This window comes from Aegilops tauschii, chromosome 1 (genome assembly GCF_002575655.3).
Source record: "Aegilops tauschii subsp. strangulata cultivar AL8/78 chromosome 1, Aet v6.0, whole genome shotgun sequence".
Classification (NCBI taxonomy): Eukaryota; Viridiplantae; Streptophyta; class Magnoliopsida; order Poales; family Poaceae; genus Aegilops; species Aegilops tauschii.
In genome coordinates this window covers 491430084-491454503 of record NC_053035.3, presented here as the reverse complement: position 1 = coordinate 491454503, position 24420 = coordinate 491430084, and the positions used below count along the sequence as shown (strand labels likewise).

Here is a 24420-nt window from a genome sequence, read left to right as displayed (position 1 = left end):
GCTTGGAGCTCATTCTTATTGTTTCTTCACGAAAATGAGGAGGCTCATGAGGGTGGCAACAAAATCTATCTTTGGTACAATGTCCCACAATCACCGTAGTATGTACTTTGGGTGCTGATCAGGATGTCGTATATATATGTACTTCTAGAACATATATGTTGTACGCACTTATTGTACTCTAATATGTAAATTCTAAACATTAGATAATTTGTTTAACATATAGTATATGTTTATTGCTTCATGTTGTACAAATATTGTTGCTTCATAACAATTATATAGTGGTTAACGTATATATATACTGCAATATGTATCTTAGTTTCATGCAAAACACAGCCAAGGCAGCCAAAATGCTGCCACAGCTGCAGATTTTTTTATTTTCACTGGCGGCACAACGGCTGGGAATTTGATCCATGCTGGCACAACGGCTGGGAATTTGATCCTAGCGCCTCTTACAAGCGGGGAATGTATCCGGTGCACCCGCACTTATGGTGCTACCGGTGCACCCCGCTGGACATGCCCTTATACAGAAGCAAATGGAAGAAGGCCGATGCTAGGCGTAAGCCGGCTGATAACTCGCAGTTATCAGCCGCCTTGACAACCGTCTGATTGTGAACATCGTAGCCGTTCGTTTGGTCTCCCGTGGATTGCACTTCTCCGCAGGTACAACGCCCACTGTCCGCTCCAAGCATGCCCAGCACGGCAGCAGCGGCCTTGTCGGCGCCGGAGTTGCGATGCAGCAGCCGCCGGAGCTACGATGAAGCGGACGCCGATGCCACCGGAGCGGCGATGCAGCAGCCATGATGACGCAGAGCTGCGATGCAGCTGTTGCAGACGGCGCCGGAGCTGCGATGCAGCGGTCGCCGACGCCGCCGGAGCTGCAGTGCAGCGGTCGTCGACCGCCGGAGCTGCGATGCAGCGGTCGCCGACGCCGCCGGAGGTGCGATGCAGCGGTGGTCGACCGCCGGAGCTGCGATGCAGCGGTTGCCGACGCCGCCGGAGTTGCGATGCAGCGGCCATGACGCTGCGAAGCTGACATGCAATGCTCGTCAACGCCACCAGAGCTGCGATGCAGCGGCCGCGACACCGCAGCCTCTTCCACTAGTAGCCGGTCGTGTTGCAACGCAGCACCGCCGGTGACGACGGCCGGAGTTGAGGGAGATGGCCCGTCACAGCAATGGTGCTGCTGCAAAACACATGGATTGCAGCATGGAGTGAGAGTGGCGAGCGGGAACCTTACAGCCGTGCTGGCCAGAGATGCCCTCCCCCCGACCTTGCTGCAACCGCGTCGTAGCATTGTCGGTGTCGACCTTCGCCTGCTTGCATCAATGGCGGCTACGACTCTTGCGAGTTATGACAGTAGGGTGGCTGCTTCGCCCTATGTTTGCAACAAGGGTGGTGTTGGGGCAGAGTAGCATTATAAGGTCGTCGGCGGCGGCCACTTCTGGTTCCTTGGTTGGTGGTGCTAGCCATGGGATCGATGGCCTCTTCTCTAGCAGTGTCGCGTGAGGATGAAAAGGGGAAAAGAAGAAAACGGGTGGAGAAGACACACAGCGAGTAGATAAGGCTGGGATGGAGTGGTGGTGGTCCCGCACAGGACACGTGGTGCGCGCAGGACGCGGTTTACAAGCTGTGAAATCAGCCGGTTGAAACGAACACTTTTCCATGGAAGAAACATCCAATTTATTTGGCCGCCCATGCATACAATCCATCCTTCTAGCTACTCGGCGGGTCCAAGATGTCGATGGCTAATTGGATTAGTCGATCGTTCTCGTCATTCTCGCTTTCAATGGGATCACGAGGGACCTTCTCGATCTCTCCAATGCCCATCAGCACAATGTCGCAGTCACTAGGCGCACCCACGGCGTCGTTCAGCTTATCGGCCGCGTTGTCGACGCGTCCGGCGTGAAGGTCGTCCAGGGCGGCGGCCACCTCCTTGGCCATGGTCATGTAGAGTCTGGTGCAGGTGTTGAGATCGCGCACCAGGTCGGAGATGATGCCCAGCGTGGCCGTCACGTTATGCGCGATCTGGTTGGTGGCGATGATGCCGCGCTGCAGCGTGTCGTTCGCGGAGCCGGCCGTCGGGCCAGGCGAGAGCACGCTTGTGTTGACGGCAGGGGAGACACCCGTTGCGAGGATAGGGGCGATGGCTGCTCCGAGAAGGAGGAGCAGGGCCAGGGAGGATCTCATGGTGATGTTATGTGCGAGGTTCAAGTTCAACGGCGGCGAGGTTCATCGGCGGCGTCGTTCCAAGTCGTGTATCCTCTGGGATTTATACTAGCGGATGAGCCTTTTATATTTTAGAAAAGAAGGTAATGCAATCCTGCATGAACGGGATTTGTTCATTATGATATGATATACTTCCTTTTGAAGAACATTGTACTGTTTCTGTCTTAGGCAATTTCCCTTTATTTGAGGTCGTTAATCAACATTATGGTGCTGATGGATTCTCGTCATTAATCCTCCCCAAAATATGCAAGATTTTGCAAACTTGGAAAAGCTGTCATGAAATAATGCTTCATATCAATCCGGATAAGTGCTCGAACCAACCTGTTTGTACTGTGTTAAAAAAATCTACCGTGCCAAAGCAATAGACTCGCAGAGACCAACCAATATTACCCGCGAAAAAACCTATTTCCAGCATTTGACGTGGAGGTTGACGAGCGCTTGCGTCTGTATTGTGTTAATAAAAATCAATCTGGTAAATAAATCTTCCAAATCTACCGTGCCAAAGGAATAGACTCGCAGAGACCAACCAATATTACCTGTGAAAAAACCTACTTCCAACATTTGACGTGGAGGTTGACGTCAGCATACTGTTATAGCGCGAATGGGCCAAGAAGCATGACTGCCCTCCTTGGGGCTGAGATAGGACAGCAGGTGGGCATAACAATCCTCACGAAATACCCCAACGTCACGGGAAAGGTCAACTTCCACCTCGGAAAACATATGATCTGTGGACAAAGTTAGTTTGAAGCCGATCGCCCCATCCCAATCGATTTACGGATTCAGGGAGCTCCCACCTATTGGACATGCGGGATACCTCGCTTGACTAGCCAAGAATAACGACTCGTGCGATTATACACGCCATCGGATCGTGATGACATCCGACGTCCGACATGCTACAACTTGGGTCCGAGGAGCTACCCACCCCATGTGCTTTACATACAAGGTCATGCAACACCAGTTCTCAGAAAGGTTTAAACCCATCAACATCAAGCAATACGAAGGAACCATGAACCCTGCTGTATGGATTGAGGATTTTCTCATGCATATTCACATGGCCTGAGGCGACGACCTCCACCCCATCAAATACCTAGCCTTGAAGCTCAAGGGATCAACTTGGCATTGGCTTAACAACCTACATGAGAACTTCATTGGTAATTGGGAGGACCTCGAGGACGCCTTCCGAGCAAACTTTTAGGGCGCCTATGTCCGCCCTTCGGATGTCGATGACATCGGCCATATCATATAAGAACCAGGGGAATCAGCCAGGAAATTCTGAAAACGGTTCTTGACCAAGAAAATCTAGATAGTAGACTGTTCGGACACAGAGGCTATAGCCGCTCTTAAGCATAGTATCCGTGATAAGGGGGTAAAAGCCGATTGCATAGGACATCTCTGTACTAGTGGCCTTTCATTTTTTAAAAGAGGTAATCTCATTATGTTTGCCGAAACTCTATTTAGAACATGATTTGTAGTCATCAAACCCCCTACCATTCCCTAGGAAGTCCGGGTGTGTCCAAAATGACATTGACCAAATCAGTTAAGTGCAGTTCTTTCCCTCGGCACCCCCATTTGACTGGACCGAATAAAGAGGTGTTCTTTCATGGATTATACTATGTTTCTTACATAGTAAATTGACCTAGTTGGAAAATACTCTCAACCATTCCGACCAATGTTTTTTGATCTTTTAATTATATTGATTCTATGCTTCAACTTTATATATTTTAAAGTAGTGCAAATTTTCAATAGATATACCATACAATATATAGTAGAGTTACTGATCAGAGTGAGGGCCAGTTCTTTTGGGGCTTATGGCTGGCTATGAAAATAAATTGTCCCTAGTAGGCTTCTCAAATAAAAAATTAGCTTGTGCTTCTAGAATAAGTTGTGGATGAGACAACTTATTTTCACAGCCACACATAAGCCCCAAAAGAACCAACCATCATGATATATATTTTTAATCCTTTCTCAACACATCATTCATCTCACAAAGATTTCAGGGTTCATTTGTAGTGTTTTTCAATTTCAGGGTCATTTAGCTAAAAAAATAGTAAACGCATGAAAAATATCAAATGAAGTCAGGAAGGGTTGAAAATTGATGATGTGGCTTTGAATGGTGCATTTTGAACACATAAAAAGTCTGGAGTTCAAATATATTAAAAAAATGAAATGCCTTTTGTAACAGATGAGTATTCGTCCGAAACCCTGATACTTCGAAAGAGATTGTCCATTTTGTACACGAAGTGCGTGCATCTAGTTTTTGTCGTAACCATCTCAACTTTTTAGCACATGCTATGTGGGTGAAATGATGATACCATGCCAACTTTCAACCTTTTCAGGTTCATTTGTAGTGCTTTTCAATTTCAGTGTCATTTAACTCAAAAAAATCAGTAAATGCATGAAAAATACCAAATGAAGTCAGAAAGGTTGAAAATTGATGATGTGGCTTTGAATGGTGCAGTTTGAACACACAAAAAGTCTGGAGTTCAAATAAGTTCAAAAAAATGAAATGCCTTTGTAACAAATGAGTTTTCGTCCAAAACCCTGATACTTCGAAAGAGATTGCCCATTTTGTACATGAAGTGCATCAAGTTTTATAGCCCTCCGGATCGAGCCAAACTTCCGTAAGGAGACGAGGCCCGAAGAAAAGGTTGCGCCAGGATGAAATGTTCACGATCACAGAAATCGCGAAAGATGGCCAACCGATTGCTCCCAAGCGGACCAAGGACGCATTTGTACATCAGTGCGGAGTTGTTGTTAGGGACAGCGTCACTACTAGAAAAAGGCTTGCTAGTGGCGCACCAGTTTTGCCTACTAATGGCGCACTACTGGTGCGCCACTAGCACCACGCCACTAGAATATTTTAGTAATGGCGCACCACAGGTGCGCCATTAGTATCTGGTATACTAATGGCGCATCAAGGATGCGCCATTAGTATCCCAAAGGTGCGCCATTTGTAACTGGTATACTAATGGCGCACCAGATGGAAGTGCGCCAATAGGAACATTTTAAAAAAAAATTCATTTTTTCTTAATCTCATGTCACTATTTCACATATGAGACATCCAACACATATATATACAACAAGCATCCATATAACAGTCATATCCAACACACAAGTTTCATCATATATACATACATAGCCAACACATTGTTCCATCGTTACATATTACAAAAGTTTCACATTGTTCATCCAACACCGTTATCCATCCAACACCATATTACAAAAGTTTCACATAGTTCAGTTCTCATTGTTCTTCTCCTTCTCCTTCCTCAGCCTGATGCGCCAAGAGCGGCGAGGCGGTGGAGGCAGCTGTGGGATGTAGTCTTCTACCACAATTGGCGTGGTCATGTCGCCCAGCTGTGGGATCGCCGGCGCCACCACCGGTGCGTGGTCATTGTCAGGCACCACCACCATCGCGAGGGCACCTTCAGGCAGGACGGGCATGACCATCGCTAGGTCATCCTCAGCCACCACCATCTCTTGCCCATGGTCAGCCGCCACCATCTCTTGCCCATGGTCAGCCACCACCATCTCTTGCCCTTGGTCAGCCACCACCAGCGCTAGGTCATCCTCAGCCTGATGCCCATCGTCATCCTGCAGCTCCTCATCCCCACTCTGCTCCTCTTCTCCCCCACTCCAGTCCGGATCAACCTTCTTGCTGTCTTTGCTGCTGCCAGAATTGCTGCTGCTTTCGCTAAAGCCAGAATCGCTGCTGCTTTGGCTGTAGCCAGTGTCGCTGCTGCTGCTCCCATTGCCTGTCCAAATGCAACAATGGTCGTTAACAATCGATGTGAGACAAAGCCAAATGTAGAGGAATAAGAAGAGGCAGAACGCACTGGCATCTTCGTCGTCAGCGTAGCGCATGCGACACATAGTCGTGTTGAAAACCTTCACGATGAGCATTGTGGCGTCATCGTCGTACCTGAAGAGAAGAAAGTACCCGGTCCGCAGGTCGTAGGCACTGTAGAACTTCTCCCAGCCACGTCACAGGTACATGTGGCCCTCCTCGATCACCAACTCCACGTCCCACAGCCTGCGAACCCCGCCGCCGGCCTGTCGGAGCTTCACATTATGTGGCGGATCTTCACCCAGCATGTTCATAAAAGTGTCAGGCAGCCTCTGCAATTTGGGACAAGGAGTGATGTAGCAAACAACAGAGTTATCATAATGAGATGGGTGAAGGGGAGATCTCTCGTTTTATATACCTGCCTCGTGGCTGATACTGAAGTCCCAAGTATGACACTGAAGAACTCGAAAGCATCCAACTCGTACTCCGGTGAGGCAGAGCGGCGGTGGCTGCTTCCCCCCATCTCTGATAAACAGCAGAAGAGACCAATTAGTACCCTTACAACATCACATTGCAAATAGATGAATTGTGTAGGTATGCATGGATTTAAGATTATTTGTTCAAAGCCAATTTGTCAATGATTAATATGATATCTCAATTTCCACCAAATAATAGATTTGTTATACACCACATTTTCTTTTCCTTTGGAAAAGAAAAAAGCACACTGCATTCAAGTGAATGTATCTTTTATTGCAAAGCCACAACTTAGCAATAGATTCAAAGTTAACGATTCGCACCTAGAAAAGCATTTCAACATCTTCACAGATTTTACTAGCTACAATACATTCAAAAAATAAATGATATACAGTTTGTATCTCTTTGCAATGAACACACTCTAGGGGTTTTGCCATCCCCCTTTTCCTTAGATTGTCACAAGTCATGATTTTGTTCTGGGAGAACATCCAAATGAAACCTTATACCCTAGGGGGCAATTTAATACTCCATACTACAGGAAGATACAAAGGTTGCACCCCCCCTAAAATTCACTAGAACATATAGAGATTTATAAGAGCAGGTCCCTTTAGATTCATGCTAGCTAGGCAGGACCTAATTGGGGTAATTTTTTCCAAATAAGAAAGAAGTCTGCCTCTCCATCTAGCTATTTTGGCTAAAATTTTATCAATAAAAGCTAGCAGATCTTCTCTGCCAACCTTGTCAAAATGCAAAGGAATTCCTAGAGTGTGTTATGAATAGATGATATTTCTCCAAAGGAATTCTCTGCCAATCTTCTCTAGCTAGTTGATATTTCTCCCAAAGCTTTTGCTTGTTTTATGAATAGGAAGTTAAGGATATCTCGAGCATGGTGTTACACCACATCACAGAACACATTTTCAAGTACAATTTGGCACAGTTTTGTGACACCGCTCAAACTGAAAGCGTAAGAAAATGCCACCAACGTACACCACCAATGCACAATTTTCAAGTGCAATTTGGCACAAGTTTTCAAGTATAACTTTTACAACAAACATAAGTGAATCGTCTCAGTTTTTGAAATTTAAATGATGGCTCGACTAAAAAAGTGCTTCTTGATCTGGGCACCACTTCTCTGAAATTTTTCCTTTTCATTCAGCTAACCATGACATATTTGACTGAACTTGATGTCTGCAAGTAGAAATAAAGTGCATATAGGATTTAACCTTTGTGTTTGCCCTAATAAGATAGCATCATGCATCTGTTCATTTGAGATGGGTGAAAGGGAATGGGGAGGAAGGGTGGAGAGGGAGGAAGGAGGAAGGAGGAGGGGTACCTGGGCGGGCGCGGCTGGTCGCCGGGTGGAGAGGGAGGAAGGAGGAAGGAGGAGGGGTACCTGGGCGGGCGCGGCTGGTCGCCGGGTGGCGGAGGACGGCAGGGGCAGGCGGGGTGTGGGCACGTCGGAGGAGGAGGAGGCCCTCGCTCGCCGGCTGCTGCAGGGGCCAGAGGAGGCCCTCGCTCGTCAGAGGGAGGAGGAGAGGAGAGGAGCGCTCGGCCGTCGGGGGCGGCGGGGGTGGAGTCCCGCGGGGGTCGGGGCGGCAGCGTCGGGGCAGCGCAAGACCACAGCGGCGGCGGCGTCGCCGACGGCGTGCAGGCGCGGCGGATGGAGGGGGTGGAGCAAGGGGGCGGCGGCGTACGGTTGGGGTCGAGTGGGGGATCTGGCGAGGGAAGGGAGGGAGGCCACAGTGCGAGGGGAACAAATACGTCGATTCTAATGGCGCACCCCCCTGGTGCACCATAAGTACGTCGATTCTAATGGCGCACCTCCCCCTGGTGCGCCATTAGAATTTTGTTTTACTTACTAGCCCGACTGGTCAGGTTATATTCCACCTAACCCTATCTCCATTAGTACACGCCCACTAGCCCGACTGGTCAGCACGCAGCACACACACTAGGAGGTCCTGGGTTCGATTCCCAGGCTCCCCAATTTTTGTTTTTATGCATTTAAAATGCTTTTTGATATTTATTTGTGTTTAAATATGTTCAAACTTGTTTAAATCATAATAGTAATATTTTTTATAAAAACAGTAATGATTTTTTAAAAAATATCATCAAATTTGTTATTTGAAAATATAATCAAATTTGCTTTTTTTTGCAAATTTAGTTGCATTCATTTGTATTTTTTTAATAAAAACAGTAATGATTTTTTAAAAAATATCATCAAATTTGTTATTTGAAAATATAATCAAATTTGCTTTTTTTTGCAAATTTAGTTGCATTCATTTGTGACGGTGGAGCGGGCCGGGGAGGATGCGGGGGAGAGGGTGCGGGGGGTCGTCGGCGACGGACGGTGGAGCGGGGGAGGGTGCGGTGGGTCGTCGGCGATGGTGGAGTGGGGGAGGGTGCGGGCCGGGGGTCGGCGGCGGCGGCCGGTGGAGTGGGGGAGGGAAATATTCTTTCTCTCCTAAACCATCTGCCCCGCGAGATATCCGAAACCGAGATAGTCGTGCACCGTCGTGAGCAGTGCGGCTCTCATAGGGAAATATTCTTTCTCTGCGGCGTCCCACGTATCAACCAACTGCCCCAGGTGCGCCATTAGTAGTTTTGCAAAAAAGTAAAAAATAAAAAAAAATATTGTAGTGGCGCACTATGTTGCTGGTGCGCCATTACTAGTTACAACTAGTAATGGCGCACTATGTCCTGGTGCGCCATTAGTATGTCTGGCAAAAAAAAAATACTAATGGCGCACCGTGTGTCTGGTGCGCACCGTGTGTCTGGTGCGCCATTAGTGTATTTCACACTAATGGCGCACCAGCACATGGTGCGCCACTGCTACATAGCAATGGCGCACCACATGTCTGGTGCGCCATTAGTGGCCATTCCATCTATAGCCCTTTTCCTAGTAGTGCGTCCCGATCAGCATCGTGCAATGGAATAAGAGTAAGGACGAACCTGAAGTATCTTATGTCTAGGATAGACTGAACGGTGATCTTTGGACCTCGCTGATGACAAATTTCAGCCTCCCGCCAGAGGAGGAGCCGAATAACCCAGTTATAGAGCCAAAGGTCAAGGTGTATGCTCTTAAGAAGATGGCAGAACTATTTAGGAACTGGAAGAAAGAGTTGAACTCAAAGTTTGTCGACAAAGGAAAGACTCCAGAATTCACGGTCAATATGAGAAGATAAGAGATTACTGGCCCGCATTTGTGGCCTACAAGCAATTGGAGAAGGGTAAGAAAAGGTCACTAACAAACAAGAAAAATGCTGCAAAGAAGCTGTATCACCATCACACGGGGTCAGGTGGCTACTACAAAGCCCGGCCGTTGTGGGACAAATCCGAGCAAGACCTGCTTGCTAAAGGGGTCCAACCAGCGACATTGCACTGGCCCGATCGTTCAAGGACTTGGTTCTTTGGGGTTGGGGGAACTTTGGACACAGAAATAGGGGAGTGTCGTTGGACGGATGAGCAACTTGCAATACCCATCAAGAAGCTTCAGGCAGCAATCAAGGCAGCGCAGGAAGGGACGTTCATTCCTGACAGAAAGAAGGACGAGCTGACAGAGGCCCTCAGGAATCCTGAGCACCCTAGACGAACACAAGGCACACTAGGCTCCGTTCCGTGGGTTCATGGGTTTCCCGACAGCGGTGGTTATAGAAGTCGAGATATAAAGAGGAAAGCGGAAGAACCAAAATGCAGAGGCTCAGTGCAAAATTAGCAAAGCTATAGGAACTTGAGAGCCAGCGAGCTACCGGCCAACCATCCCAGCGGCACGAAGATTCTTGCTTCGACACTGCCCCAGAAGCTACCCCACCATCTCAGCGGAGAAGCAGCGTGGTTTTCACGGAACTCGTTCAGCCTGATTTCACGGCTCCTCGCTACCCCGTGGATAGTATCACGGAGGCTGAACATTGCGAGCTAATGACGAAATGCCAGAACTTGACCTTAAAGGCGGCGGTTGGCTCTGTTGTACCTCCTAAAGCTGAGGAAATTTTTCATTGCCATCATATTCCACATGGCTATGCTGTTGTGACGGTGGATGAAATAATGGAGGGATTTGAGGAGCTGGAGCTTTACTACCCTACAGGTGAAGGGGAGATTCATCTGAAAAATCCTTTAAGGAGTACCTGTCTATGGAGAAAGGAGTACATCAAGCTTCCAAACCGGACACCTCCTCCGCCTCCGCCGCCGCCGCGTCAGGGCACTCCGCCTCCTCCGGCGTGTCAGAGCACTCCGCCTCCTCCGACGCGTCAGAGCACTCCGCCTCGTCAGCAACGGCAGAAGAGAGACGCCGCTGATCTGGCAGCTAGCACTACAAGAGGCGGGAAGAAATACAGATTTTGTCCAAGCCTGAAGCCTCTTCCAAAGTTACCATATGAGAGGACCGACGAGGAAAACACGGACATCTGTGCTGCCGAAGTGAGGGCCCATTTTGAACAGAAACCTACACCTCCGAAGGAATAGATCCGGTGAAAGCGAAGCACACTCTGGATGCCCTAAAGCAACCACCACCGCCTCCGCCGGATTCCAACTATGTTTGTTGTATTAAAAAGACATATGAAGATGCACGGCGGTCGGGAAGTACTTCCAGTGATGCAATATTAGCACAATGAAGAAGTGGGAAAACAATTGTAACGCCCCGGATCCGATGCGCCAGGTGTCTGCCAGTTATTCGCCGTCCTTGCCTTGTCATTTTCTTGCGTGTTGCATTTTGCCATGTCATCATATGCATTGCATCATCATGTTTGTCAAAACTTGCATTTGGTCCTTTTCCCCGTTGTCCGTTTCGCGATCCGACACTCTCGCACGCGCCCGTCCCTCCTCTCAGTCCTTGTTTCGTGAGCGGGAGAAAAAAACCTTCTCGGAATGGGCCGAGATTTGCCGAGTGGCCTTGGTATAGCACCGACAGACCGCCCGTCAAATTTCGTTCCATTTGGAGGTCGTTCGATGCCCCAACAGTTAAGCGCGTAGCCCGAAACCCCTCTCTCTTTGCAACCCAGCACCCCTTCACCACAGCCCACTAGCCCATCTAAACCCCCTCCATGCTCTCAGTCGTTCGATCACGATCGTGTGGGCGAAAACCGCACCTCATTTGGAAACTCCTAGCTCCCTCTACCTATAAATAAGTGCCTCCCCCCAAAATCTCGCAGTCTAAACCCTAAAAATTCCCCTCTCACCGCCGGACACGTCCAACTCCGCCGGACGCGTCCACCGGCCACCTCACCCAAACCAATCCCCACGCGACACGTCACCTCCGCCGCCGCTCCTGGCCAACCAGGCGCCGCCACCTCACCCAGCCGGTTCCCCTCCACCGCGCCTCTCCACCGCGGGCCCGCCGAGCTCGAGCCAGGCCCTCCTAGGCCCGGCTCCCCGCGCCGCCGTCCGCGCCCTTCGCAGCCCAGGGCCGCGCCTCCCGCGCCCGGTCGCCGCCGGATCCGCACGCTGCCCGTCTGAGTTCCGCCGCCACCTCGCCCGCCGCCGCCTTGCTCCTCCGCCTTCCTCGCCGTTCGCCTCCGCCGCCGCACCTCTCCACCGGCGCCGACCCCGCCTCCGCCGGTCCCTGCCTCCGCCGGTCCCCGCCTCCGCGTCCGCCGCGCCGGCACCGCCCCTGGCCACCCGGTCGCCGCCGCGCCCTCCGCCGCCTCGCCTCCCGCCCGGTCGCCGCCGCGCCCTCCGCCGCCTTGCCTCCCGCCCGTCGTCGCCGGCCTCCGGCGAGCCGCCGTCGCCGGACCCGGACCCGTCCCCGATCTGGATCCGGCCGGGGTGGACCAGATCCACCGGTCTTTCCATCCAAACAGGCGCCCGAGTCCCGGATCCCTCCGTCCCGCACCGTCCCGTCAACGTTTTTCGCGGGGTATAATTTCTGCCAAGTCCAAGAACCTCATATCATGTGTGCATCTTGGACCTGCCATAACTTTGTGTGTAGTGCTCCGTTTTGTGTGCATGATATGTCAAAATGTTAATTATGAGATTCTCTTCATTTTGTTCCTCTGGGCCATCTTCATTAGAGTTCATCTTGATGCCCTAATCATCGTTGCAAGAGTGCTATATGATGTTATCTGCTGTCTGTTATCACAACTTGATGATTTGTCTTTTTCATTGCATTTTGTGCGTGCATCCATTGAGCATGAGCTCTACATGTGTTTTGAACTACATCATGCCTTCTTTATAGGGGTGCTTTCCTTGTATTTTTGTGATCTATGTGGTGACTAGCACAATCATGCAAAGTAGCCTCCGTGATGTTGCTGATTTCTGTGACTTGGTCATTTCTGCTAAGTCCGAGTCTGTTATGTTGTGATGCCATGTAAATCTGCTGCTACAAGTCATTCTATGCATAATCTGGAGATGTCCACTAATGATGTTTTGTTATATATGTTATGCTCTATCCATCCATGCCCTTGTTTGCATTTATAGCCTGCTGTAGCTTGTTGTTATCGTGCTCTACTTTTGCTATAAAATGTTCCTGGCAGATTGCTTGCATGTTAATCAATTTTGCCATGGTTGTTACTAGTGATCCATGCACCATATGAACTTGCTTTTGCCATGCTTTGCTTCATAATTATGTCATCTTACTGCTGGTTACCTTGTCATGCCATGTATTGCTCTGTGGTGAGTGGTTCAAGCTCACCAACATACCTACTTATCGTTGTTTCTGCCATGTCCTATTATTTTCACTGTCTGAATCTGTCATATTACTTGCTATGTTTACATGGGTGCCATCATATCTTCTGTACCTTTTTGGCTCGTTATCAGTAAGGGACTTTTGTTCTAAGCAATTAGTAGATTCATTCCATGCCTTTTTTTGCTATGATATGTTCCTGTAGCATGTTGTTTGATAGCTCTTTACTTTGCAACCTGATGTTATTTCTGCCATGTCCAGTAATTTCTACCAAGTCTGTGAACTGTTATTATTTGCAATCTTGCCATGTCCTTTTGAGCATGTTCTAGTGATTTCTGGAGATAGCTCAATGTTCATGTTTTGCCATGTTTTATCTGTACATCATGTCCATGCCTTTTGTTTCCATGTTAGGGTGCTGTAGCATGTTGTTTCGATGCTTTCAATATGCCTAGTTGCTGTTTTGGACAGTTTGTTGCTATATCTTGTTTGGAGTGTATGTGTTGCACCGTTGCTCCGTTTTGAGCATGTTCTATATGAAACTTGCTTAGAATTGCATGTAGCTTCCTCTTATCATGTTGCATCCTTATCTTGAGTGTGTTTGCTTGATGTTTGAATGCATTTTGCATCAATGCCATGTTTAACTTGTTTTGCTCATATCTTCTAGGCCGTAGCTCCGAATTAAATGAACTTTATATGAAACTTGACTAGAATTTCGTGTAGATCATCTTGGTGCATCTTAACTTGCTGTTTAACAACTTGAACATAAGGCTTATTCAGATCTGGACCAATTTCGAAATTTGCATACGAGGACTTACCGGATTTGTTATATGTTGTTTCCGGCCTCACTTAAACTTGCTTTGTTGTGTTGTTCTTGTATGCATCATCTCTTGCCATGGGCAGCTTCATGTAGCCTTGTCATGCATCATACTTGGTTGAGCATCATGCCTGGTCCATGTGTGGTGTGTTTACCATGTTGTGTGCTTCTTCTCGATAGTTCCTGTTTCGTTGCGATCGTGAGGATTCGTTCGTCTACGCTCGGTTCGTCCTCGTGGCTTCATCTTCTTCATGGACTTGTTCTTCTTCCTAGCGGGATTTCAGGCAAGATGACCGTTACCCTGGATCTCATTACTATCATTGCTATGCTAGTTGCTCCGTTCTATCGCTATGCTGCGCTACCTATCACTTGCTCCTCAAGCCTCCCAAATTGCCATGAACCTCTAACCTTTGTCACCCTTCCTAGCAAACCCTTGTTTGGCTATGTTACCGCTTTGCTCAGCCCCTCTTATAGCGTGGCAGGTTGCAGGTGAAGACGAAGATTGCTCCATGTTGGATTATGTTTATGTTGGGATATCACAATATTCTATTATTTAATTAATGCATCTATATACTTGGTAAAGGGTGGAAGGCTCGGCCTTATGCCTAGTGTTTTGTTCCACTCTTGCCGCCCTAGTTTCCGTCATACGGGTGTTATGTTCCTTGATTTTGCGTCCCTTACGCGGTTGGGTGATTTATGGGACCCCCTTGACAGTTCGCTTTGAATAAAACTCCTCCAGCAAGGCCCAACCTTAGTTTTACATTTGCCTCACCTAGCCTTTTTCCCTTGGGAGTCGCGCTCCCGAGGTGTTGAGGATATGACCATTAGAGTCACCCGCGCAGGAGGGCCCGGGTTACGTCATAATGATCATTACGTGAAGCCCAGTACCAAGCTTGAAGATGGCGGATCAATAATGGGCTTAAGACCCGGAGGCGGCTTAAGGCCCGTAGTGATAACCCACCGTTATGGCTAGACTTGTAATGTAAGGCAAGAGTAGTTAAGAGTCCGAGCCGGATACTGTTATAAGCCGGCCGGGACTCTGAGAGCCGCGGGGCGTCAACCTCTCTGTATAAAGGGAAGACCCGGCGGCGGTTCAGGATGGGAGACAACAGATCGAAAGCCAGGCATAGCGATTAAGCTCCCTGGTCATCGAAACCCTAAGTAATACCACCTCAACTGGACGTAGGCTTTACCTTCACCGTAAGGGGCCGAACCAGTATAATCCTCGTGTCCCTTGTCCCGCTTAACCCCCTTAAGATTCCTAGCTGCGATGGCTCCACGACTAAGTCCTTGCACGAGGACATCTGCCGTGACAATTCCACGACAGTTGGCGCCCACCGTGGGGCTTGCGCACGGTGGATTTGAGTTCTTGAAGGGCAGCTTCGAAGGGCTCAAGGGATACGCTGTGGGCCGGATGACCAAGAGTCGTCGCGGCAAGCTCTACATCGACGATGCAAACTGGGGCCCCGACGCCGGCTCAATCGAGTATGGGTACCGGGTCCCCTTCGGTGGAATCCATGTCTTTATTAGTAAGATTGGTGAGCAGGGCCTTCAACCGGACCTCTGCGCCGATCTCATGGAGTCGGCTCAGCGTGCACGACCCGCCCAGACTCTGCCTGCCTTGAATCATGCTTTCGTGGGATGCGTCCATGGAGGACTCTCTGAAAGATCTGGATCTGGCGAGGAGACGGCCGCTCGCTCTGACGGCGAGTCATCCACAGAGGAGACCGACTCGTTATACCAACTTCAAGATGGCAGGCTCAGGGGTTGTTCCGATGGCGACAGTATTCCGGACCCCTTTGAGCCGCCAAGCCGGGTTGGAATCTTTATGGCTGGTGCACAACCTGTTCAAAACCCCGCCGCCGGGGCAGGAAGCCCTGTGCCCTCGCTGGCTCAGGTGCTGATGGATCTCACGGACAAGATGACGGCCCTGTTGACCGCTACGGTCGCCCCAGCGGATCAAGCTCAGCATGACGCGGAGGTGGCGCAGTTAAAGTTGGACCTAGCAAAAGCCAAGGAGGATCTGGCGGCGGAAGGGATCAGGATGGCTGCAGAGAGGGAGGCTCTCGACGCCCAGACTCAGCTGATTCAGGCGCAGTCTTTTCGGCTCACGATGGATCAGAACGCGTCCAATGAGGTCATGAGAAGGAGGCATCAAAAGACCCAATCTCGACTCCCTCCGGTTTACGATCTTCGAAACCTCTTCAACACACCTGGTACAGGGCCCAGTAACCCGCCAGAGATCACGGCGCCCGGGGCCGGAACGTCAATTCAACCCCAAGTGATGGGGCCTCCCCGGGTGAACGCTGCCCTGCCTCAGTACGTGCCAATACCACCGGGTCATTATGCCAACCCATTGGAAAACATGGTCGCCGCGACGGCGCGGCTGGCGGCTCTCCCAATCGATGGCGACTCTCCGACGGCGGTTGAAACCTGCCGGTCAGAGAACTTCTTCAGACGGCTCTGGCGCAACAGGAGGCATATTCATATAGCCGGGACAGGATTTATTCAACCCCTCGTCCAGGCCGGAGCCTGAGTTATAGCAGACACATGGTCTCCGCGACCGGCTCTAGCAATGTCCGACGCCGTGACTTGGCTCCAGGCCACGGCCCGGTTCATAATGGAGCTTTTAATGCGGTAGACCAAGACAGAGCACGACAGGAGGCGGAGCAGGCGGCTCAGTTGACGGCTTACCAGCCACTCCCGGCTCATCCGACGGCTTCCATCGACGCGGGTATACCTACGAGGACTGGAGGTGTTCCTTGTCTGGTGCCGGCTCTCCGTAATGAACGTCTGCCCAAGGATTTCAAAGGGCCTAGGAAGGTGCCTAATTACACGGCTGATTTACAACCCGTAGCATGGATCGAGAGTTACGAGATGGCTATGGAGTTGCTGGAGGTCAGTGAAGCGGCAATGGCCAAGTACTTCACCATGATGTTAGATGGGACTACCCGCACTTGGTTGAAAGGACTGCCACCAAACTCTATCGGGTCTTGGGCTGAGCTAAAAGCCCGTTTCATCCAAAACTTCAAAGATACATGTAGGCAATCTATGTCAATTGTGGATTTGACTAACTGGAAGCAGCAGGAGGGTGAGTCTACAACCCATTGGGTTCGCCGGGTCAAAGAGATAATACATTCATCTAATAAGATGGATGCCGGCTCTGCAGTCTTAATGTTAGAGCAGAATTGTCGTTTTCCGCCCCTGAAGATGAAGCTCGGGCGGCTCAAGCGCGATTGCAATGATATGGGTACGCTGATGGCGGCTCTGGTCAAGTACGCCGACTCTGATAGTACCAAGGATCCTGCGTCGGATGATGAAAGGACAGGGAAGGGAAACGGAACGACAATGGCAAGGGCCCCCAGCACAACTCGGTGAACCAAGGAGGTAACAAGCGTAAGGCTGATGGCAGTATGGAATTTGTGGCCAACGCCAATTCATAGGGTAACAACTACGGGCGCAAGGGGAGACCATCTCCCCGAGCCGGCGGGTCAGGCCCGACGCTTGAACAATTGTTGAATGAGCCTTGCCCAAGGCATGGTTCTAGGGAAAAGCCGGCCACTCATCTATGGAAGGACTGCGCAATCATGAAGGCCTTTAAAAATTCCAATGCTTTCAATGGCAACAGTGGCCCGGGCGCCGGCTCAGGCGCTGGCGGCTTTCATGGCCCGGACGGCGGTTCAAATTCCAATTCTCAGAATGTTCAAGGGGGCTTTAATCAGCAGTCCGGCCAGGGTCATCAGCAGCAGCAGCAGGGGGGATACCAGACTAATCCAAAGCAGCTCAATGGCGGGCAGTATCACGTGTTTACTACCAGTCTGTGCAAGCGAGAGCAGAAGCTCCATAAAAGGGCTGTGAATGCTGTTGAGCCGGCGGTTCCACGCTATTTAAGATGGTCTGAGAAGCCTATTGTGTGGAGTAGGGAAGATCATCCTCCCCGGGTTGATAATCCGGGTCACCTGGCCTTAGTGGTGGCTCCTCAGGTTGGGGGGTATAAATTCACTAAAGTACTCATGGACGGAGGCAGCAGCATCAACATTCTCTATTATGAGACCTTCCGTCGTATGGGTTTAACTGATAAAAACCTCAGCCAGTCCAATACTGTTTTCCATGGCGTGGTGCCCGGCAAGTCGGCATATCCGGTCGGTAAGATCGAGGTCGAAGTGGCCTTTGGAGATGAGTACAACTACAGGGCGGAAAAACTAACCTTTGAGGTGGTCAAGATAAGAAGTCCGTATCATGCTTTATTTGGGCGGTCGGCTTACACCAAGTTCATGGCACGGCCATGTTACGTGTATTTGCAGCTCAAGATGCTGGGTCACAATGGGACCATTACGGTTCATGGCAGCCGAAGGATAGCCTTGGAGTGTGAGGAAGGTGACGCGGCTTACGCTGAATCTGTCTGTGCAACAGAGGAGTTGAAGTTTTACAAGGACAAGGTTGACCCGGCAGATCTGACGTCTTGAAAAAGCCAACCACGGAGCATGAGCCGGTAATGAAATTTAAGTCCGCGGATGAGACTAAACTTGTTGACTTTGTTCCAGGTGACTCATCTCAGCAGTTCAGCATCAGTGCCAATCTGGATCCGAAATAGGAAGGCGCGCTCATCGAGTTCATCCGTGAGAACAGGGACATTTTTGCATGGAAGCCTTCTGACATGCCGGGTGTACCTAGAGAACTCGCTGAGCACACTCTCAATATTGATCCGAAATTTAAGCCGGTCAGGCAATTCATCCGGCGGTTTAATGAGGAGAGGCGGAAAGCCATTGGTGAGGAGGTGGCCGGCTCTTGGCGGCCGGGTTTATTGTTGAAGTCTTTCATCCAGAATGGTTAGCTAACCCGGTGCTCGTACTCAAGAAGAACGGCACCTGGCGGATGTGTGTGGATTACACGGATTTAAACAAGGCTTGTCCGGCTGATCCTTTTGCTCTCCCCCGTATTGATCAAATTATTGATGCTACGGCGGGTTGTGAGCGCTTAAGTTTTTTGGATGCTTATTCTGGATACCATCAGATTAAAATGGCAGTTAAGGACCAGGAGGAGACGATGTTCATCACTCCCTTTGGAGCCTTCTGTTATGTGTCTATGCCTTTTGGGCTCAAGAGTGCACAGGCGACTTACCAGCGTTGTGTGCTGAATTGTCTTCATAACCAGATTGGGCGCAACGTTCATGCCTATGTGGATGATATCGTGGTTAAATCCAGGGAGAAGGAGACCTTGGTAGATGATCTTAGAGAAACCTTTGATAATCTCCGGGTTTACAAGATGATGCTTAACCCGGCCAAGTGTGTTTTTGGTGTTCCCGCAGGCAAGCTCTTGGGTTTTCTGGTTTCTCACAGAGGCATTGAAGCTAACCCGGAAAAGATCAAAGCAATCACCTCTCTGGCTAAGCCAGCGTGCATAAACGACGTCCAGCGTCTGGCGGGCCGCATCGCTGCCTTGAGCCGGTTTATAAGCCGTTTGGGTGAAAAGGCCATGCCACTGTACCAGTTGATGAAGAAAATAGATGACTTTATCTGGAATGATGCTGCTAATGCTGCTTTTGAGGATTTGAAGAGACAGCTGGCTGAGCCCCCAGTCCTTGCTGCTCTTGTTGACAAGGAGCCCTTATTGTTGTATGTAGACACTAACACGCGAGCCGTCAGTGTGGCTGTGGTGGTGGAGCGTAAGGAAGCGGGTAAGGAGTATCTGGTTCAGCGGCCGGTTTACTACGTCAGCGAAGTATCCACATTGGCAAAAGCTTGTTTATGGGGTATTCATGGCAAGCCGGAAGCTTAAGCATTATTTCCAGGGTCACCCTATCACTGTGGTTAGTTCTGCTCCCCTGGGAGATATCATCCAAAACAGACAAGCCACAGGAAGAGTGGCTAAGTGGGCTATAGAGCTTGGGCCTCATGGTCTGAAATACGTGCCACGCACTGCTATCAAATCTCAAGCATTGGTGGATTTCATCAACGATTGGACAGAGCTGCAGGTGCCTGAAGAGAAACCGGATAATACATACTGGACTATTCACTTCGACGGGTCTAGGCAATTGGAGGGCTCGGGGGCTGGAGTTGTATTAACTTCCCCTCGAGGTGACAAGTTTTGCTATGTGCTACGGTTGATGTTTCCCTGTACTAACAATGCGGCTGAGTACGAGGCCTTGCTCCATGGTCTTCGGATGGCTAAGGAGATGAGCTTGAGCCGGGTTAGGTGCTTTGGCGACTCGGATTTAGTGGCCCAACAAGTGTCAGGCAAGTGGGATTCCAAAGACCCTCTGATGGCGGCTTATCGCCGCGAAGTTGAAGCCATTGCTGGACATTTTCAGGGGTACCAAGTAGAGCACATCGATCACAGGAAGAACGAAGCGGCTGATGCATTAAGCCGGCTGGGCTCTCAGCGAAAGCCGGTGCTGCCTAATACTTTCTTGGACATCTTGCATAACCCCTCGGTTAAGTTGCCTACAGAGGAAGGCTTGGCTGTTCCTGACCCGGAGGCACAGTTGGTGGCGGCTCTCCACATTACCCCAGACTGGACAGTACCATACTTGGCTTACATGACCCGGGGAGAATTGCCTGAGGATGAAACTTTGGCCAGACAAATAACCCGGCGGTCTAAGTCAATGATAATTATCAATGGCGAGCTGCATCGTCGCAGTGTCACTGGAACTTTCCAGCGTTGTGTTTCCCCTGAGGAAGGTCAAGAAATTTTACATGAAATTCACGAGGGGGATTGTGGCCATCATGCCGGCTCAAAATCCCTTGTGGCCAAGGCTTTTCGTCATGGTTTTTATTGGTGACGGCTCATGCTGATGCAGAGGATTTGGTCAGTAAATGTGACGGTTGCCAGAGGTTCTCGCGACGGGCTCATGTGCCGGCTCAAGAATTGAGGATGATTCCAATTACTTGGCCATTTGCGGTCTGGGGGCTTGATATGGTTGGGCCTTTTAAAAGATCTAAGGATAAGAAGACCCACCTCCTGGTGGCGGTTGACAAGTTCACAAAGTGGGGTTGAAGCAGAGCCAGTTAGTAAGTGTGACGCAGCCACAGCGGTTCAGTTTATGTAAAGGGTGATATTTCGCTTTGGTTTTCCACACAACATTATAACTGACAATGGTACCAATCTGTCTAAAGGCGCCATGGAGGAGTTTTGTCAACGAGAGCATATTCGGCTTGATGTTTCATAAGTGGCTCACCCTTAGTCCAATGGTCAAGCTGAGAGAGCCAATCAGGAAATCTTGAAGGGCATCAAGCCCCGGTTTTTGGTCCCTTTGCAACGGACGCCAGGTTGTTGGGTGGAGGAGTTACCCTCCGTGTTATGGAGCATCAATACTACTCCTAACAGGTCTACGGGTTACACGCCTTTCTTCATGGTTTATGGAGCGGAGGCGGTCCTCCCTAGCGACATCCGTCATGACTCGCCTCGAGTGGCGGCTTATGTTGAGGCGGATAATGAGCGGGCGCGCAAAGATGCTATTGACTTGTTGGACGAACGGCGTGATGTGGCAGCGGCTCGCTCGGCGATTTACCAACAAGACCTGCGCCGCTATCACAGCCGTCGGGTTAAGTCTAGAGTCTTCGAGGAAGGTGATCTGGTACTCCGGCTCATCCAAGATCAAACAGATGCACACAAGTTATCCCCGCCTTGGGAAGGGCCCTTTGTGGTCAGCAAGAACTTGCACAATGGGTCATACTACCTTATCGATGTTCGGGAGCACAAAGATTCACGTAAGTCGGAGGAAGAGACCCGTCGGCCGTGGAACATAGCTCAGCTTCGGCCGTATTACACTTGAGCCACCGGCTCTCATAATGTACATATTTCTATAGCCATGTATATATTATGATAAATAATAAAGCAGGACCTCTGTCCTTTTCTCCTCCAAAGGTAAATGTGTTATTTCCATTACAACATTACATGGTCACTTGGAGGTGGATCCGGCTTATGATCGTATTCGAATCTAGCCGTTAACGATATGATCACTTGGGGGCTTCCTGTTCAAACATAGGTCGTATTCGAACCAAAGAGAACATAGCTGTCGATACCCACTTGATTGGCAAATTGCCGAGCTCATTGGGGAGTTTTTCTTGGTCATATTTGAATCTTAGCTCAACCCCCTTTGGGAACCGACGTGGATCGTATTCGAATCAGCGTCGTTAAACAACTCTTAGGGTCATTTGGGGGATTCCTGTTCAAACATGGGTCGTATTCGAACCTAAGAGAACATAGCTGCCGGTACCCTCTTGATCGGCAACTACAAAGCCACTGGGGGCTATATGATCGCATTCGAATCTTAGCTTAACCCCTTTGGGACGGTTCTCTGGTCGTATTCGAACCAGAAGCCCCTAAGTTTTGATCTTTTTGGTTTGCAACAAGTTCTTTTGATCATATCAAAAGTGTGCAAGGGCGGTTCTTATTCCACCGGCTTAACTTTGATTAACAATGCTGATAGCACACAATACGCATTATCGATGCTGGTGAACCGGAGTTGAGTTCTCAACCTCATTATTTGAGTTACATAAACCGGAAGAGTACTTGAAGGTTTGCAGGTATGCTATTATGGTTACCTCGAGGATATAATTGAGAGCCGGTCTTTTACGGCTTTGGTTCATATTCCGGGTTATATGTAAAATATATGACTCTCAGTGCGGAAGGCCGCCTAGAGACTTGTGATTTGTTTTCTATGCAGGACAATGAAAGACAGTTCTTTAAACTTAAGGAAAGTAAATGATCAAACATAACCCGGAGGAATATAAAAGAGCAGCTTCAACGGAGTTAAGCACTCCACACGTGCACGATGGCACGACAAAATTAAGTGTTTGTCCTACTCTATTACAGGACTCCCCGAGTCCAAAAGGTGAGGCATTGTTTTTAAGGCGTAGCCATGAGCCGCCTAAGAAATCAAGGTGCTTGTTGGGTTGAAGCTCCCGGCTCATCCCTCTCCGCTCCTCCGGCTGTTTCCATGACCTGGAAGGTTGATGATTTCCAGTCAATGCCGCTCAAAGCTTCAAATTGAGCCTCATCATCAATTAACCCGGCCGGGTCAACTTCTGGGGCGAAGGTATGCTTACGAGTCGGAGGGATCAGGCTGACTGCTTCATAGCATGGAGTTGGGATCCTCTGATTCTCCGCGTCATAGCTCGGCTGATACTTGGTAAGGTCTGTGTCATTCCCAATCAAGGTGGCCACCGGGCGCACGCTCTTCACACAGGCGGCGAAGTCTTTCTGGTCAAAGGGGGTGCCGTCTTCCTTCAGGCTGGGGTATCCAAGAGCGATGTCGGCCGGGTCCAGCTCTGGTAGAAACGCCTTGGCCCGGCTCAGAGCAGCTATAGCTCCGGCTCTTGCAGAAGCCCGTCTCAGTTCTTCGAAGCGCTGAGGAAGTACGGCAAGCCGCCTGAGTACATCTGCTAGGTGAGTGGGAACTTCATTGGACAGAGCCACCGCGGCTAAGGCACGTTGTGACCCGGTGTAAAGTTGCTCCACCAACGTGTAAACCGCCTTCAGTTTGGTCAGCACGTTCTGGATGAGGTTGGAACTCCTGGGACCTGCATTACAAAGTCCGGTGAGCTGATGGCAATGGTGGGACTTATCAGATGTAAATGATGTAAACTTGTTAGAAGCTTACAAAGTAACTTACCGAAGATTGCGGCGACCATCTGCGATACATGGCGTTTTAAGCCGAAGAGTTCGGCGGTTCTTTCAGTAAGAGCAGCCTCTACTTGTTCAGCCTGGCTGAGCAAGGCAGTCTTCTCATCGTCCAGGATTTTCTTTCTATTTCAAATTTTTTCTTCAGTTTTTCTTGTGCAGAGACACTGAACTCAAATTTGGCATTGGCCTTCTGGGTCTCACTTTCCTGAGTCTTCAGGCGGGTCCTCAGATCAGAGATTTCCGATTCAAGTTTCTTGCAGGCAGCCTGTACAAGTTCCGGGTTACAGTTTGAGTGACTATCCTGCAACATTAAAGTCCCAAGCACTTTGCAAGCAAAGACACTTGGCACTTGGGGACTAATGTAGGCTGAGAAGCTTTATTTACAGTGCCGGTTCATGAAAATAAGTCCCAAGCACTTTGCAGGCAAAGGTGCTTGGCACTTGGGGGCTAATGGGCAAAGTTGCTCAAGTACTTGATTAAAACATATGGTAAAAGACCGGTTCACCTAGGCTGTTTAACCCGGCCCTTGAGTGTTACCAGGTAAGCCGGTATTAAGTCTACAACATATTCTACCATAAGTAATAGACTTGGGGGCTAGCATGGTAAGGATGACTATGGAGTAAGCAAGAGAATTATACCTCAGATTTTTGCTGTATCTGCTTCACCATGTCAATTTCCAGGTCCCGGCTGTTGTGCACTTGACCAATATAACCAGCGACAATATCTCCAATGCTCAAGTTAGCATAGTCAGTGATATCCAGTCTGGCCCTATGGCGCTCCAGCAGAGCATCTAGCCAGCACAGTGGGTCTTCCCGGCTCAACAAATTCGGTCCGGGTAATCACCACATCCGGGTCATCGGCCGGTTGAGCTGGGCTGGG

General features: G+C 49.6%; 1 protein-coding gene across 1 annotated transcript; it reads right to left on the bottom strand.

Moving 5' to 3' along the window:
- Positions 1-1713: 1713 nt before the first annotated feature.
- On the bottom strand, positions 1714-2187 carry LOC141039191 (uncharacterized). Its single transcript, XM_073506510.1, has one exon. The coding sequence runs from the start codon at positions 2185-2187 to the stop codon at positions 1714-1716; it is 474 nt and encodes a 157-aa protein (XP_073362611.1).
- Positions 2188-24420: the final 22233 nt, after the last annotated feature.